Source organism: Monodelphis domestica, chromosome 3 (assembly GCF_027887165.1).
Source record: "Monodelphis domestica isolate mMonDom1 chromosome 3, mMonDom1.pri, whole genome shotgun sequence".
NCBI lineage: Eukaryota > Metazoa > Chordata > Mammalia > Didelphimorphia > Didelphidae > Monodelphis > Monodelphis domestica.
Window position 1 is genome coordinate 446,530,301 of NC_077229.1, and position 14,450 is coordinate 446,544,750.

The following is a 14,450-nucleotide window of genomic DNA, read 5'->3' on the forward strand; positions in this document are numbered from 1 at the left end:
GTTCCCTCTTCTGTAAAATGGAGATAGTGATTGTGTTTGTTCTTCATTTTCCATCCTGGAGTGATGTCTTGATTTGTGCATAAACTGGATTCAAGTGAGGCAGAGTTTCACACAGTTATCAGCTTCTCTCTTCCAGAGCCGTTGCAGCCCAGCGGCAGGATAAAAGTCAGTTCATCTGTCTATGGCCTGGGATGTAATAGATCACCGTGGCATCTTTGATGTCTGACCAAGCCCTAAGCTCTACACAACTCCTGTTTCAGCTGCCTTCATAGCCATTGTGATAAATTGTTCTCATCTGCCCATTCCTCAGGAGGAAGTCTCCCCATGCATGGGGCAGACACCCTTCTTATTTACTCACTAATGGGTCCTCAACCTGGCTTGGCTCCTCTGCTGAGATGATTTGCTGTGGTGTGGCCATTGTGCATGCTACAGCATCTAGGAGTCACAGGCATGTTGGGTGACAGGTGGACCCCAAAGGTAGATGAGCAGTCCTGAAAAGGGCTCCACAAGCCCTCCAACCACACTAGTGCTCCTTGAACACCATAGCACCTGCCTCAAAGGTCTGTTGGGTCTATCTGAGATATTTACAAAATCAGCAATTATTATTGATGAAATTGGCTGAGAGCTCCAAGAAGTTGTGTGTCAGAGGCAAGAACTGACTCCAGGCTTTCCTGACTCTGAAGCTAATGCTCTGTATATGACCCACGCTGTGTCACATTGCAGTCAATTCTAATTGCAAAAATTGGGGCATAATTTGGATTAATTTTATTATCTATTTCTACTTCACATTGAAGGACAGGTCACAGAGAAAAACAGGGTGATATGGGCTAACAGTGAAAAAAAAAAGTACCACTGATTTTTACCTACCTCTCTCTACCTTCTTTCAGTCCCACCTTAAAGTACGAAAGATCCCATAAGTTATCTGAACTGGATTTTGGGAAGATAGAACAAATGGACAAGATGCACATGATTCTGCATTTCCAGTTTATTGAGATGGAGTAAATTCATAGCTTTATTTGCATTACAGAAAAGTGCACAGGAGAAAAATAGATCTGTACAGGACATGTGTGGCTGAAATTCAGTTTCAAGAAATTACTTTCAAAAATCCCAGTTACCTACAAATAATTGTCTCCAGTTTTAGCACAAGTTTAGGTATTTGGACGTTAAAATACTATTTCAAGTTCATATTTTTAAATGGTTGAGCAGAAAGCCAGACAGAAAAGTTAAGTCTATACACTGATAGCTATTACCATTAAACATATCACTCTAACTTTACTTTAGACAATTATTTAGGATTTCGGGTTAAATCAATAGAGGTTCATGAATCTACCAACTGGTTGGCAGTGCAGGTAGGTATCCTTTTCCTCCACCCCAAATTAACATTGAATGTGAATGTTTTAACACCCACAAGAACCTGAGAGTTAAGGGTCAAAGACAAGCAATAACAATAACACACACGCAATACAAAACTCATTTTGGCAAAAATTCTTTTTCATAATTGTGCTAAAAATAGAGATACAAAATGTACTGGGAAAGAGTTCAAGTTCGTTTTTGGTTTTTCAAAAAGAGGAAAAAAAAGGTTGATATGGCCATTGCTATAAACAATATTTTCAGACACTTCAGGTTCTAGACATGTCTTATCAATTTTTTCTCTTTACCAATCTCTGACCTGTTGTTTGAAGAAAGTTACCCAGGTACTTCAAAGGGCCCAATGTAACCACCAAAACCTCCAGAGTCATTTGGGTCAATTACTTCATTTAATAAATGGACTGACCTTCAGCATATGATGAGTAGACTTGTAGCAGGCTCACTGGATTCTAGAACGTTAATTTAAGATGGGGTCTCATAATCAGTTAAGAAAAAGAAATGTGTGCCTACTAGGTGAGTAACTGTGATTAAGTGACTACACCCTCTCTCTTAACCAAAAGGCTTAGAAAGAGTGTCAGATCTGTGATTTCATAAAGAGACGATTTCCCCACAAACCAACAGAATTTTGCCAGCTCTACAAATGGGGGAAAGTGACAGCATTAGGTCAAAATAAATGAAACCTTAGGAATCATATCATAGGATGGATGTTGGAGGGTGGGGAGAAGAAAACTAGCCTCCCCACAACATGCTTACCCATGATTTGCTATAGTTTTGGGGCCAGAGGAAATAAATTAAGCCAATCCTGCAAAGAGGACTGGGAGATTTTCCAAAAAGTAAACTTTAAAAGGGATTTTCATCTTTTGAAAAGTGAGGTCTAGAGATGTAGGATGTAACAATTACAATCCTAGGAAGGGTTGAAGGACTTGTTTTAGTTTACTTTCATCACAATTCTCTGCAACTGGAGAGAGGAGAGGGAAAGCATGGCTTCTTATTTTTCAATAAGTGCTCAGTCCTTTTTCAACCATAAATTTGTTAGCCTTTGGGAAAAAAAAAAGGGAAAAACCCCACTGAAATTCTAAACCTTAAGTGAAGGTAACTCCAAAACTTGTTAGCAGAGCAGAAGTTCTGGAAGGAAGTGTATGAGATGGTATTATTTGATATTTATCCTTTGGGGAGATGCCAAGGGTTTGGGGAAAATTCAGGAAACTACTGGTGGGCACAGTCCCCTCTTCCCCCATCTCCTCTCCCCCACTGGAGAAATTCTTTTGGCTTCATTTGTTTTTTTAAGACTTGGAAGATCAGGTTCTTGCATCTTATGTTTCAAGCCACAGCTTTGAGGCTTAGCTTTATGTCTGGGCAAAAAGTGAGAAGATATCTCTATAAGCAAAAAAAAAAAAAACAAGCCATCAAGGAATAAGGCAAAAGGTAACGTATGTTGAAGCTGGAGCAAGACAAGTTGTCCCACTAGTAGCTTTGTCCTTGGCAAATGTGGCCAATCTTTTTATTTATCTTGATAGGTAATGCACCAAAATCCTAAATGAAAAATGGGAAAAGAAAGTTACAAGTCGATCTAAAACACAGAAAATAGTTAAAATTTGTTTCACTATCAGTAGAACTAAAAATGCAGCTTTTGGGGAACTCAAGACTGAGCAATTTCAGATATCACCAATTAAGAAGTCAACAAATGGGCAGTGGGAATATCATTCTTTGAGAGTAAACTGTGTTACTCACAGGGAGATTACATTCATTCTTCAATCCATTAAGTAGTCCCCTAATTGGCCTGGAATACCAGATAAATCCCATTACACCTTTCAAGTAAAAGGTATCACAACTCAACAAAAAGCCCAGGTTGGTAGAATAGCCTTTGATTCTTTTTTTTTTTAACTCTTACCTTCTGTCTTAGAACCAATACTGTATTGGTTCTAAGGCAGAAGAGTGGTGGGGGTTAAGTGACTTGCCCAGGGTCACACAGCTAGGAAATGTCTAAGGTCAGATTTGAACCCAGGACCTCCCATCTCTGAGCCTGGCTCTCAATTCCACTGAGCCACCCAGCTGCCCCCATATTTCCTATATTCTTATAGAGCTGCGTACTCTCCATTCTCTCCACTTCCCACCAAATCCTTATTCAATATACACTTGGCCTTTTAATAATAAAAGGCAAAATATACCTGAACAGCATCTGATATTTATAAAGTTACTTGATGTGAGCTAGTTGTGCACAAAACCAAAAATGAACCTGTGTGAACAGGAATAGGCTGAAGGAAAATCAAGCATGGCTTTCCCTTAGCCCTTAGACTAAATCTCCTGTTTATGTGTTTGGAGGCTTAACTCAGAATTCTTGTGCCCAGTGCAAATTCCAATTCAGGCTCCATCCATTCTCCCAAATAGAACTTAACCAAGGGAAGAGTAATCCTGCTTTATTCCTATGTAGTTCTACCTAATAGATAGTGAGAAGTAGCCAAACAAACCAGCCAACATAGGAATATTAAATTTAGAACTCCGAAGGTACCACAGAGGTAATTTACTTCAACTCTCCCATTCTACAGTTGAGGAGATGAGGTCCTCAGAGTTTAAGTGACATATCCAAGGTCTCACAGGGAATAAATGGCAGAGGTGCGATTCAAATCTAGGTCGGATGGCTGTTTTTTAGTCATTTTTCAGTTGTGATCCCTTTGGAGATTTTTTTTGGCAAAGATAATTAGGGTGGTTTGTCATTCCCTTCTCCAGCTCATTTACAGGTGAGGAAACTGAGGCAAACGGGTTTAAATGTCTTGCCTAGTGTCACAACCAGTAAGAGTTTGAAGACTGATTTGAACTCAAAAAGAGGAGTCTTCCTGAGTCCAGGCTTGAACATATCTTCAATCTGCCCCTCCACTGTGGCTCAACTCTGTGCCAGATATTGGGAGTACAAAGACGAATACTTGGCCTTTCCTACTTTCAAGGATCTTAAACATTGCTAAGAAAACACATCCATGCAAAAGCAGATCTACCTATTTTTCTCAACATTGTGTTATTGTTGGTGGGGCAGGTGGTGGCTCAGGGGGTTGAGAGTCAGGTCTAGAGACAGAAGGAGGTCTTGGGTTCAAATCTGTATTCAGATACTTCCTAGCTGTGTGATCCTGGGCAAGTCACTTAACGTCCATTGCCTAGCCCTTGCCATTCTTCTGCCTTGGAATCAATACTAAAGGCAAAGGTTTAAAAATCCCCCCAAAACCTTGAGTTTCTGTTTTAAGAATAGAAACACAAGTCTAAATCAGCTCCCAGCTGGGAGCACTTAACTTCTGATGCTATATTTTATTTTCCTTCAGACAATTAACTTGATAGAGCCTTCTACTTACAGAAGTTATGCAAATCGATTTCCAAAAGGATCCCCATATAGATGAGGAGATGTTGGCTGATGAGACACAGTCTATGGAGATAAAACATTCAATTGGAAATTTGTAAATAATCTCAACCATAAAGAAAAAAGTTCAGACTTTCTCAAGAATTCTTTTTAAGAAGTATAGTGGGCGTATAGAGCTGTGTGTGAAAATAGTTGTGAGACTGTAGCTTGAAGGTCAGGGGGTATGTGGGAGTGAGACTGACAACTTTGCACAACTCAACTTCACTTAAATCCAATTTCATGTGCAAGTCAAGACATTACGTGTGATGTTGTTTGTCCTCTTCGAAAAATAAAGGACGAACAACAAGAAGTGTTGATGCTGAATAATTAGATCCAAGTTAAAATACAAGTTTCTAACAAAGGAAGTTTGCTTTTGAAGCACAGTACTTGGTATAACTTCTGTGATTTGTTGTTGTCAGGGTGAGCATATTAAAAGATTGTCTTTTTAGATAGAATAACAGCTTTGAATTTCTCCTAGCAAAGCATTTAAAATCAGATTCTTAAGTCAAATAAGTTCCTCCAAGGTTGGGCTTCCTTTAAGGTGTCCATTCCTTCCCCCCCCCTCCACCCCCCCATAACAGTTGGAGACATGTGGATACCATGAGAAGACACTATTATCTTTTTCTAGGAAAATCAATGTGTCAAAGATGAGTATAACTCGAAGTCAAATCTTCTCTCTTTGTGTGTGTGTGTGTGTGTGTGTGTGTGTGTGACAGAACTGTTATTTAGTGAAGAAAGAATTAAAAGGGAAATTAGCAATTAAAATGGAATAATCTGATCCCATCAATTTTACAAAGCATGAACATGAGTAACTTGGAATAATAATTTGTCAAATTATGCATATTATGTCCAATAATAATACTTACGGGTGCTTGTGATGGAGAACGGAAAGGATCTATTGCAAAAAGGTTCTCAAATGAACTTTCCACTGGCTTGGAAGCTACTGGGGTGCTTTGCCTGGGAGATGGCTTTGGTGCTTCTTAAAAAAAAAAAAATCCAAAACATACTACTTAGTGGACTAGCTTCATGTCTAAATAGCCCCCTGGCAACATTTGCCACAATGTGCTAAAGGAGAACAAATATTTATTTATTAAACGTCCACTTTGTTCCAGACATTGTGCTAATCATTTTATAACTATTAATCTCATTTGATTAGATAAAAGACTTAGTATACTTTTTTCTTAGTATGCCTTGCCTTTAAGAAAATCCACACTGGCAGTTCTCTCTACCCATGAATTAATAGGTCTCCTTCCCTGCTTAGGACAATGCCTGGGATATAGTAGGCACTCGGTAAATGCTTATTCCTTCCCCTTCCCCTTTCACGCCCTCTCCCCCAATCTATGAAATAAAAATGAAGGGAGTCCTCATCATTATGAAAGAGGTTTTTAAAGATCTCTTTCAAAGATTTGAATTGAAATTGGATTTGGAAATTTGAAATTGGAATTGAAAGAGGACTATTGGTGTTGCCAGGACATTATAGGAGTCAGCCCTGAGAAAAATGGCAGTGTTTCTAGGACTTCCAAAGGTTAGTGTGACCAGTGTTAAGCCACCTGACACTAGAGGGCAACATCAGTCATGCCAGTTTTTTCAAAGATAACAATTGCATTCCTTAATGTACTCCAAGCCACAAATAGCTACAACTTTCTTTTGTAGCTATTGGATGGTCAATGATTAAATGAGAAAGGAGCTAGCCCTGAGTTGTTCTGGAGCCGATTACCTCAGACAAGGTTGTCAGGGGGAAACACCTTACCATTTATCTTGGCCAACAACTGATTGGCATCTAAGTCATCGTGCTCTGCACTCTCTTGTGGAATGCCAACTTTGCTAGTGAAGTAACTGGAGAAGGCTCCTGAGGCCCCAGAGGATGCTTGCTCCCCCTTCCTCGCTGGCACTGCGGGTCGATGTCTCAGCTGTAAGTCCTTAAACATTTCTTTCACCTCCTTGATTTCTTTATCCCCGAGTGGGTCTAAGGCAGTAAAGGCATCACAAGAGATATCTTTCTGTGGGGTAGTTCTGGGAGGGGGCTGAGGTGGTGAGCCTGAGATAAGCACAGAAGACTGCTGACCTGATGTGGCAGCAGCAGGGAATATGTTGCTCTGAAAAGGGTTTCCCATAGAGGCTTGTGATGGCCACGTATTAGTGGGCACATTGGTGGTAGAGCCCCAGAGAGGAGGAGGTGAGGATGACTGGGGGGATCCAAAAGATGTCGGCTGATCCCAGCCTGAGCTGGGTGGGTTTGTACTAAAGGCAAGAGGCTGACTGAATCCTGAAGGCTGAGTATTCATCATGGGTCCAGGGAGCACTGAGGTGGACTGGTTGAAAACTAATGATGGCGGGTTCCATGGTCCTGTCTGAGGTGTAGTTGCTGGTAAGCCACCTAAGAAATAAAGAAGGAAAATTCTAAATTTCATCAATCAAAAAATATCAAAGGTAGGAGAATGAGATCATCAACTGGTGTCCTATGTAGTTTCTTTAAGGCATCTGAACAAAAGAGGAAATATTACACCCATATACAAAGTCATGCTGGTCAGCACACTAAATGGTGAATTTTAAGATAACGATCACATGATTTCACATGTTAATATCCTGTTGTGTTTGGGACTTCATTCACATAGATAGTGATAGTTTATTTCCATAAAAACAAATTATTCCTACATCCCATAGGGACTACTTCATAGTTTCTGCCAGTTATAATGCATTGAGTTTAGGGTTATGGTTTTATGTTGATAAAGAGGAGATCTAGAAAATTGATTTGTGACTGGGATGAAAGCCTTGTTGAGGGTAGTGGGAGGTTCCCAGAGATTGTAGTTATCCTGCAAGGACTACTTTAAATCATTTTCTACATTGTGTCACTCAGCCTACATTTGGTCAGAAGTCAGAGGATAATGGTGAGATAAAATATGATATGATAAACATTTGCTAAATATCTATTATATGCCAAGCACTGTGCAGATAGTAAGAAAAAAGTCTGCTCTCAAGGAGTTTACAACTTAATGGGGGGACAACAACAGACAAAAGGAAGCTGAAAAGCTAATGAAAATGATGGGAAATGAAGAGATGACTGGGCTTCTGAGTCCTCTTCAAAGGGATGCTCTGGGGAGGAGCCTTTTCTCCACTTTACTCTAGCCCCCCAATCAAAGAAGCAGAAGCAACTGGGAGTACTGAGGAGGTCTGAGTGCCAAAGCTGATCTATGAGAATGGATAAGTTTATCTATGGGGTGTGGACAGGATGAGTTTTTTCCTCTACCCTTCAGTCCTCTAATCAGTCTAATCAGAAGGCAGAAGCAACTATTAAAGGTACTTATGAAGTAACCTCCTCAAACTGCAATGCAATCTCTTTTCATTAGAATCAGAGATTTTCTCCAATTGTGTCAAACTTATCCTCCATGCCCCCATTAGCTTAATTTAGTGTTTCAGGCATTTCTTCTTTTACCTCCTCCCTGGGGCACTAAAAACCTAGGGCACTTGCTTAGCCACTACTAAGCAAAAATTCATCTCCATGAGTTAAAAAGAAAACAAGTAGCAGATGTCCTAATTTTTCTTTTTTAAACCCTTACCTTCTGTCTTGGAATCAATACTGTGTATTGGTTCCAAGGCAGAAGAGCGGTAAGGGCTAGGCAATGGGGGTCAAGTGACTTGATTAAAAACAAACAAAGAATAACAACAACAAACTCTTTAGGACCTCACCATACTTTGTGAACTTTGAAAGTACTTGAAAATTTATTATTAGCAGCAGTATAATATTAGGCTCTAAGCCATTTGAAACTTCTTCTTGCACACACATATGCACGTATGCAGGCGTACATTAACAATAGTCCTAATTAGCTCTGATGTTTTATATAATTACCATGATCTAGAACAGGGGTTTGAAAACTATAGTCCAGAGCCAAATCCACCCTTCTACCTGTTTTTGATTAGCCCATGAGCTAAGAATAGGCTTTACATTATAAAATAAAACAGAACTTTATTCTGTACAAACTATTGGCTACTTTTTCCCTCATTGCACCTGCTTCCTAAGAGCCACAAAATGAGAATGTTTGAGCTGGCAGGATCACTAAAGATTTAATCTAAACTCCTTTTTCAGAGGAGGAAACTGGGGTGCAGATAGCCAAGTTCACATAGCTAATGAGATTGGAACCTACATTTGTCTCCATATTATTTTTCTCTATTTCTATCACTATATTGCCTTCTAAGGCACCAACTTAATACCCATCTTCAATTTTTCCAACTATATTTCCTGACTACTGTACTTAGTAAAATAGGGGTCATGGGAAAATCTGAGGATGGGCAAGGAGGAAAATGAAGATTCTTTCACTTCACAGGGATCTAACCTAGATGACTGAAGTCTGCTACTCCAGAATGCTGACTAATTCTAGTTGAGATTGATGGGCTCTATTGGTCTCCTACTTAGCCAGTGGTTCTCCTATTCCTTAACTTAAGGGAAGAGTTGATCCTTTGACATGAAAAGCAGCAGGGGATGTTGCAAAGAGTGTTCTATTTGGAATCAAGAAGACCTAGGTTCCAGCCCCACCTCAGTAATGGGGAAGTCATCTTCCTCATCCGTAAAATAAAGGAGTTGGAATTGATCTCAGAGTTCTCCCAGTTTCAAATCTAGGATTGTCTGAAACGTTAATTTTACATACCTTCTTCTCCCCAAATCAAAAAACTAGATTGACTCAAAGATGGTGGAATGACCCACTTTGCTGAGCTGACTTATCTCACTCTCTGTTTACCACTTTGATTTTCTTTTAACCAGTTATAGAATAACAAAAGGACAGATGAGCATCTCACAAACTTTCCAGTCTTATACTATCTACTCTTATTCTGTAGGAGTAAAATTTGTGGCTTTGGTGAGAGGGTTAAGGAGCAAGGAGGAAGCAAGAATGGAAATAAATCGCATCAGCCTTCCTTTTCCTCACCACAGAGGTTTGGCCATTATATATACTCATATCCGTATATATAAATTAACAAATAAAATATGAAGATAAATAAACATGAATAAAACCACAAATTATTTGATTGATGCTGTAGCCCTCACTTTCACTGTTCTTGATGCTCATGCCCTTATCCCCACTTTCACCTTTCCATCAGTTTTAAGATTTTCTTCTTCAAGGACAAGTGCTTGTGTAGCTTCAATCTCTACCAATTCAGTGGCTCTCCTCCCTGTTTGCACTCTGCCTCCCCCAAATCATCATACAATTCTTTCCAATGCAACAGCAATTGGATTCCTGCAGGTCCTCTCCAGCCCTTGCTGACAAGGAGTGGATGTGGATGTGTGTGCCTGGCTATGGGAGGCGGAGGAGGTGTCTATGAGGTCAGTGTCCTGGTCTCCTGAGAGCTGGAGATTCTGCCCCCACCAGCTCACCACAGGATGCGATGGCCCAGCTGGGGGCGGAAGCCAGACCTACCACCTTCTGGGGCTTGGCGGAGGCTCATGGCTAGTGGACAGGGCCTATACTGTAGAGCTGGTTTTACAGCAGTGGCCAAACTCTGCAGAATCATCAGTATTCTGCTGCTGTGCTCCCCACGGCCGAACAGGGGCACGTCGCCAAAAAGCTTCACTTTATTTGAATAAATGAACGCTTATAGGGTCCAGCTGTATTTTTGGGCTAACTAGTAAAATATTGGCCAAAAGAATTCCTCAAGACATTGATATTAGAGGACGAGCTCCCTGATATTATTTAATTACAATCCCTGCACGCAGGCAGCTCCCCTCCTTGCTGTAAAGGGGCTGGCAGTGTCTTTTAGAGCCATTCAGGGGAGGGAAGGAGAACAGTAAAGCTGTAGAAAGATCACAGAATGTTTAGGAAGAGTTACTTGCACAGCAGAACAAGTTCGGGAATATGCACAAAGAAGAATCTTTGGCCATTCAGCGGCTGGTCAACAACCTCCGGCCCCACCACAGACATGACTCAACAGATTTCGCATGACAGAGAGTCACTGTCAGAACCACAGAAATCCGATTTTTTTGGTTTAAGTTCTAGGAGGGAGGCGAGAGCTACCTGGAACCTTCCTACTCCCAAGCGGTGGGAGTGTGAGGAGTTGCCAAGCAGGAAAAACCAATCCCTTCCGCTCCCCCAATGGTGGACATGTGTTGAAAGGATTAAAGTTGGTAACAAGTCTGAAAATAATGGGAAGCTGTTCAGAGTCTCCTTGCCAGGTCAGCCAGGCCAAGGTCAAATGGTGAAGGAGGAGTGATGCTCTTCTGTGCCCACCCTTCCTTCTGAAGGATCTTGCTTTTCCCCTTTCAGATCATGACTATTCTTCAACCCTTTCCCGCCCTCAAGGACCAGATGCTCTCTGGAACTTCTGTAGAAAACACAAATTTTAAAAGGGGGCTAGAGACTAGAGGTCCTGGGTTCAAATGTGGCCTCAGACACGTCCCAGCTGTGTGACCCTGGGCAAGTCACTTAGTCCCCATTTCCTAGCCTTTACCACTCTTCTGCCTTGGAGCCAATACACAGTATTGATTCCAAGATGAAAGGTGAGGGTTTAAAACAAATAAATTTTAAAAAGCCACCTATTAGCTCCTTTAGGAAAATATCTCATAATTTAGTTATATCTTATTGAATTGGCCCAAGGCTTAAGGTTTCAGGATCCATGGCTCATCGTATACATACAGAAATAGAGGCAAGAAAATCTGAATTCAAATCCCACCTGATTATAAGATTGCTAAGGCAAGTGATTCTAATTCAGTGCCCTGGAAAATTCTCTTAGGTTATAAATTCCAAAGCAGATGCCAATATGCATTGGTAAAGGGTGTTTCCACAATGGGAGGCTCCATATGGTGATGAAATCACAGCTCTAATCTAATAATGGTGATGATGGATAACAATCCTAACGGAATCATCCTAATAATAGCATTTCACTTTTCTGCAACAGATCAGTGAGAATATATTCTGGATTTTTGTTGTTTAGTCATTTTCACTCATGTTAGACTCTTTGTGACCTTCATTTGTGGTTTTCTTGGCAAAGGTATGAAAGTGGTTTATTATTTCCTTTTCCAGATCCTTTTCCAGATGAAGAACTGAGGCAAACAGGGTTTGAGACTGGATTTGATCTCAAGATCTCTTGTTGACTCCAGACCTAGCACTCTGTACATTGCACCACCTCACTATCCTATCCATATTCCAGATAAGAGAGTATTTATCTTAATCCACATGTAGACACTTACAAGTCACCTTTTCCCTCACCCTGCCTTTCCTTGATACTTTAAAAATTCACATTGAGAATATTAGAACCACTTCTAGCTTTTTAGAGATCTCGTTAACTAGAAGACTTGAATTAAAAGGGGGCAGAAAATTGCTGAACTTACCTAGACCAGCCAGGGAACCCCCTGGGGAAGGAACATTAGTGTTGAAGAGGCCCATGGGATTGTTCTGCAAGACTGTAGGTTGGCCTGTTGGTGAAGTCTGATTTGGGGATTCTGTGGTAGGAGCAGCAAAAATATCTGACCCAAATATGTCATTCATTGAACACTGGTGGCAGTAGGAGGAGGAGAAAGAAGAGGAAAAAGGACAGGGAAGGGGGAAAAAATGGAAAAAATTAGTTTGATAGAACTGTTCTCATCCTTCATGTTTCAGAAAAGAGAGAATGAATTTTTTAAAACCCAAAAGTCTTTTTTAGCAGTATGAGGACAGTTGGAACCTTCGTCAGTTTTCTCCAGAGTAACTTTTAGAGAGATCAGGTGAGAAAACCAAGTCTTGCAACATCAGAGTGGGAAGGTACCTTGAGAAGCTTATCCAGTTCTCTCATTGTATAGATGAGCAAATAGACAGTTTAATGACAGAATCAGAACTATAACTAAGGTCTAACTCACAGTCAGTTGGGTTTTGCTTTTTATTTTTTTACTTTGCTGATACCTGCTTGAGACAGCCTCATCTCCCTCCCACCCAAACCCCAGGTTTGTCGATAATCTGCCTAAAAGTATGTGTAGATGGAATCAATTGGCCAAGAAGAGTTCTCTTCCAATACACTTATGTTAGACTTGAAGATCAATATACTTTTGAGACATACACATCTGTAAAGAATGAATTTACACCCTAAGAAAGTAATGGATTGATTTCTAACAGCAATCTTACAACGAACATCTATTTTTTTAAACAAAGCCCCAATTTCACAAGTAAGGGACTGTGGCAATACTTGTCCAAGGATAACTTTCCCTTGCCCCATAATATGTAAAGATCGACTTACCAGAGATACAGAAGCCCCGCAGCATTAAAATGGAAAACTTGTTTAGTTAAATATATTAAGTGACAAAGCATGCAGGTGGAAAGCAGGTGACCAACACTGCCTCAAGGGGAAGGGGGAAATTTAAGAATGACAGATGATTAGAAGGAAATATTCCTGGAGAACTGATGTGACAGGTCCCACCTTCTATCTTACAGCCACATTTGGGGAGTTACAAAGAGCAGTGGGGGTAAAAAAAAAAAGCTTGCATTAAACCACCCTTTGGTACCGAACATGCATTCTGCCAATGGATATGTGAAGAAGGTAATTCACCTTAGCAGTCCTTCTGCCTCTTCCAGGTTTGGTACTTTGTGGAGGTGGGCTAATTGTTATGGAGTCATGTGGTGAGGACTGGACAGAGTTTTCTGTGTCCTGCTTTATTCCGTTGGGTAGTGACAGTCCTTTGGGAGGGCTCCCCACAAAAAAATTGGGGGGAGATTTGATAAGAAGGCCATTTTGTTCTCTTTCAAGAACCCCATTCTGAGTTCTTATTGCGGGCATGGATTGCAAACTTGCAAAGGGCCACTGGCCTGCCTGAGCCTCCTGTTTCCCAGTTCGATTAGAAATCTGGTCAAACTGTTGCCCAAAGTAATCAAAATCGCCATTCAGAGACCCATTACTCAGTGGAAGCGGTAAGAAGCTATTCAGACTCTCTTTCTTCTGATCTGGAGGTCTGAGAGAATCAAATGAAGAAGGTGTCGATTGGTCTGCTTGTGTGAAAGGATCATCGCGGAAAGGGTCAGGATTAGGGGTGGGAAAGAAGTTGAGATTGGCAGAAAAAGCATTTTCAGGCAAGAAAGGTGTCTGCGGCTTTGGTCGAGGAAGTGAGCAAGAAGTGATGCCATTGGTTAAGAAGGGATTTTCTCTTAGAGAATTCTGATTGGTGCCGATTTCAGAGTTTAGATCCACTAACAGGATATCTTTGCTCTCCTATCAAATTTAGAAAGAAAAGAGACAGTGTTAGTCAATGTTGTGGTTGCCAATGTGCATCGTATCATGGGGATCATTGATGACATACCTCAAAGGAGTAGCTTTTCTCCTCTCAGGTCAGCAGCCCACCCTTAATACACATACTCTTTCTTCACCCAATTCTCACTTTTGCTAATGCACATTAGATGCTGTTTTATTGTAATTCTCTTGGCTCAAGGCTACTGCTTTTATTCAACTACTAAACATAACTTTAAGTACAAAACCACTTACACATCATATCTCATTTGATCCTCACAATAACCTGGGAGCTTGGTGCTATTCTTTCTATTTTGTAAATAGAGAAATTTAGGTTGAGAGGTTAAGTGACTCTCCCAGGCTCATCAGCTACTAAATGTCTCCAGTAGGATTCAAACTCATGGCCCTCTGACTCTCTGGTGAACTGCATTAAGACTTTAGAAACAGATCCAACGTTTAAAGTGACTAGAAATCTCTTTCAAGGGATCCTGAAATTTATATCCAAAATCCTTTCCAATTCGAAATC

General features: G+C 40.6%; 1 protein-coding gene across 4 annotated transcripts in view; it reads right to left on the bottom strand.

Annotated features, from left to right (window-relative positions):
* Positions 1–970: 970 nt before the first annotated feature.
* Positions 971–14,450, bottom strand: part of DAB2 (DAB adaptor protein 2) — a 68,459-nt gene continuing 54,979 nt past the window's right edge. For all 4 annotated transcript variants that reach the window (XM_007487417.3, XM_056824568.1, XM_007487418.3 and 1 more), the window contains exons 10-15: positions 13,253–13,909; positions 12,066–12,228; positions 6,501–7,127; positions 5,617–5,729; positions 4,707–4,777; positions 971–2,901 (exon numbers count right to left, since the gene is read on the bottom strand). In XM_007487417.3, coding sequence (XP_007487479.2) covers positions 4,712–4,777; positions 5,617–5,729; positions 6,501–7,127; positions 12,066–12,228; positions 13,253–13,909 — 1,626 coding nt within the window. In that variant the 3' untranslated portion in view covers positions 971–2,901; positions 4,707–4,711. The remainder of the gene's footprint in view (positions 2,902–4,706; positions 4,778–5,616; positions 5,730–6,500; positions 7,128–12,065; positions 12,229–13,252; positions 13,910–14,450) is intronic.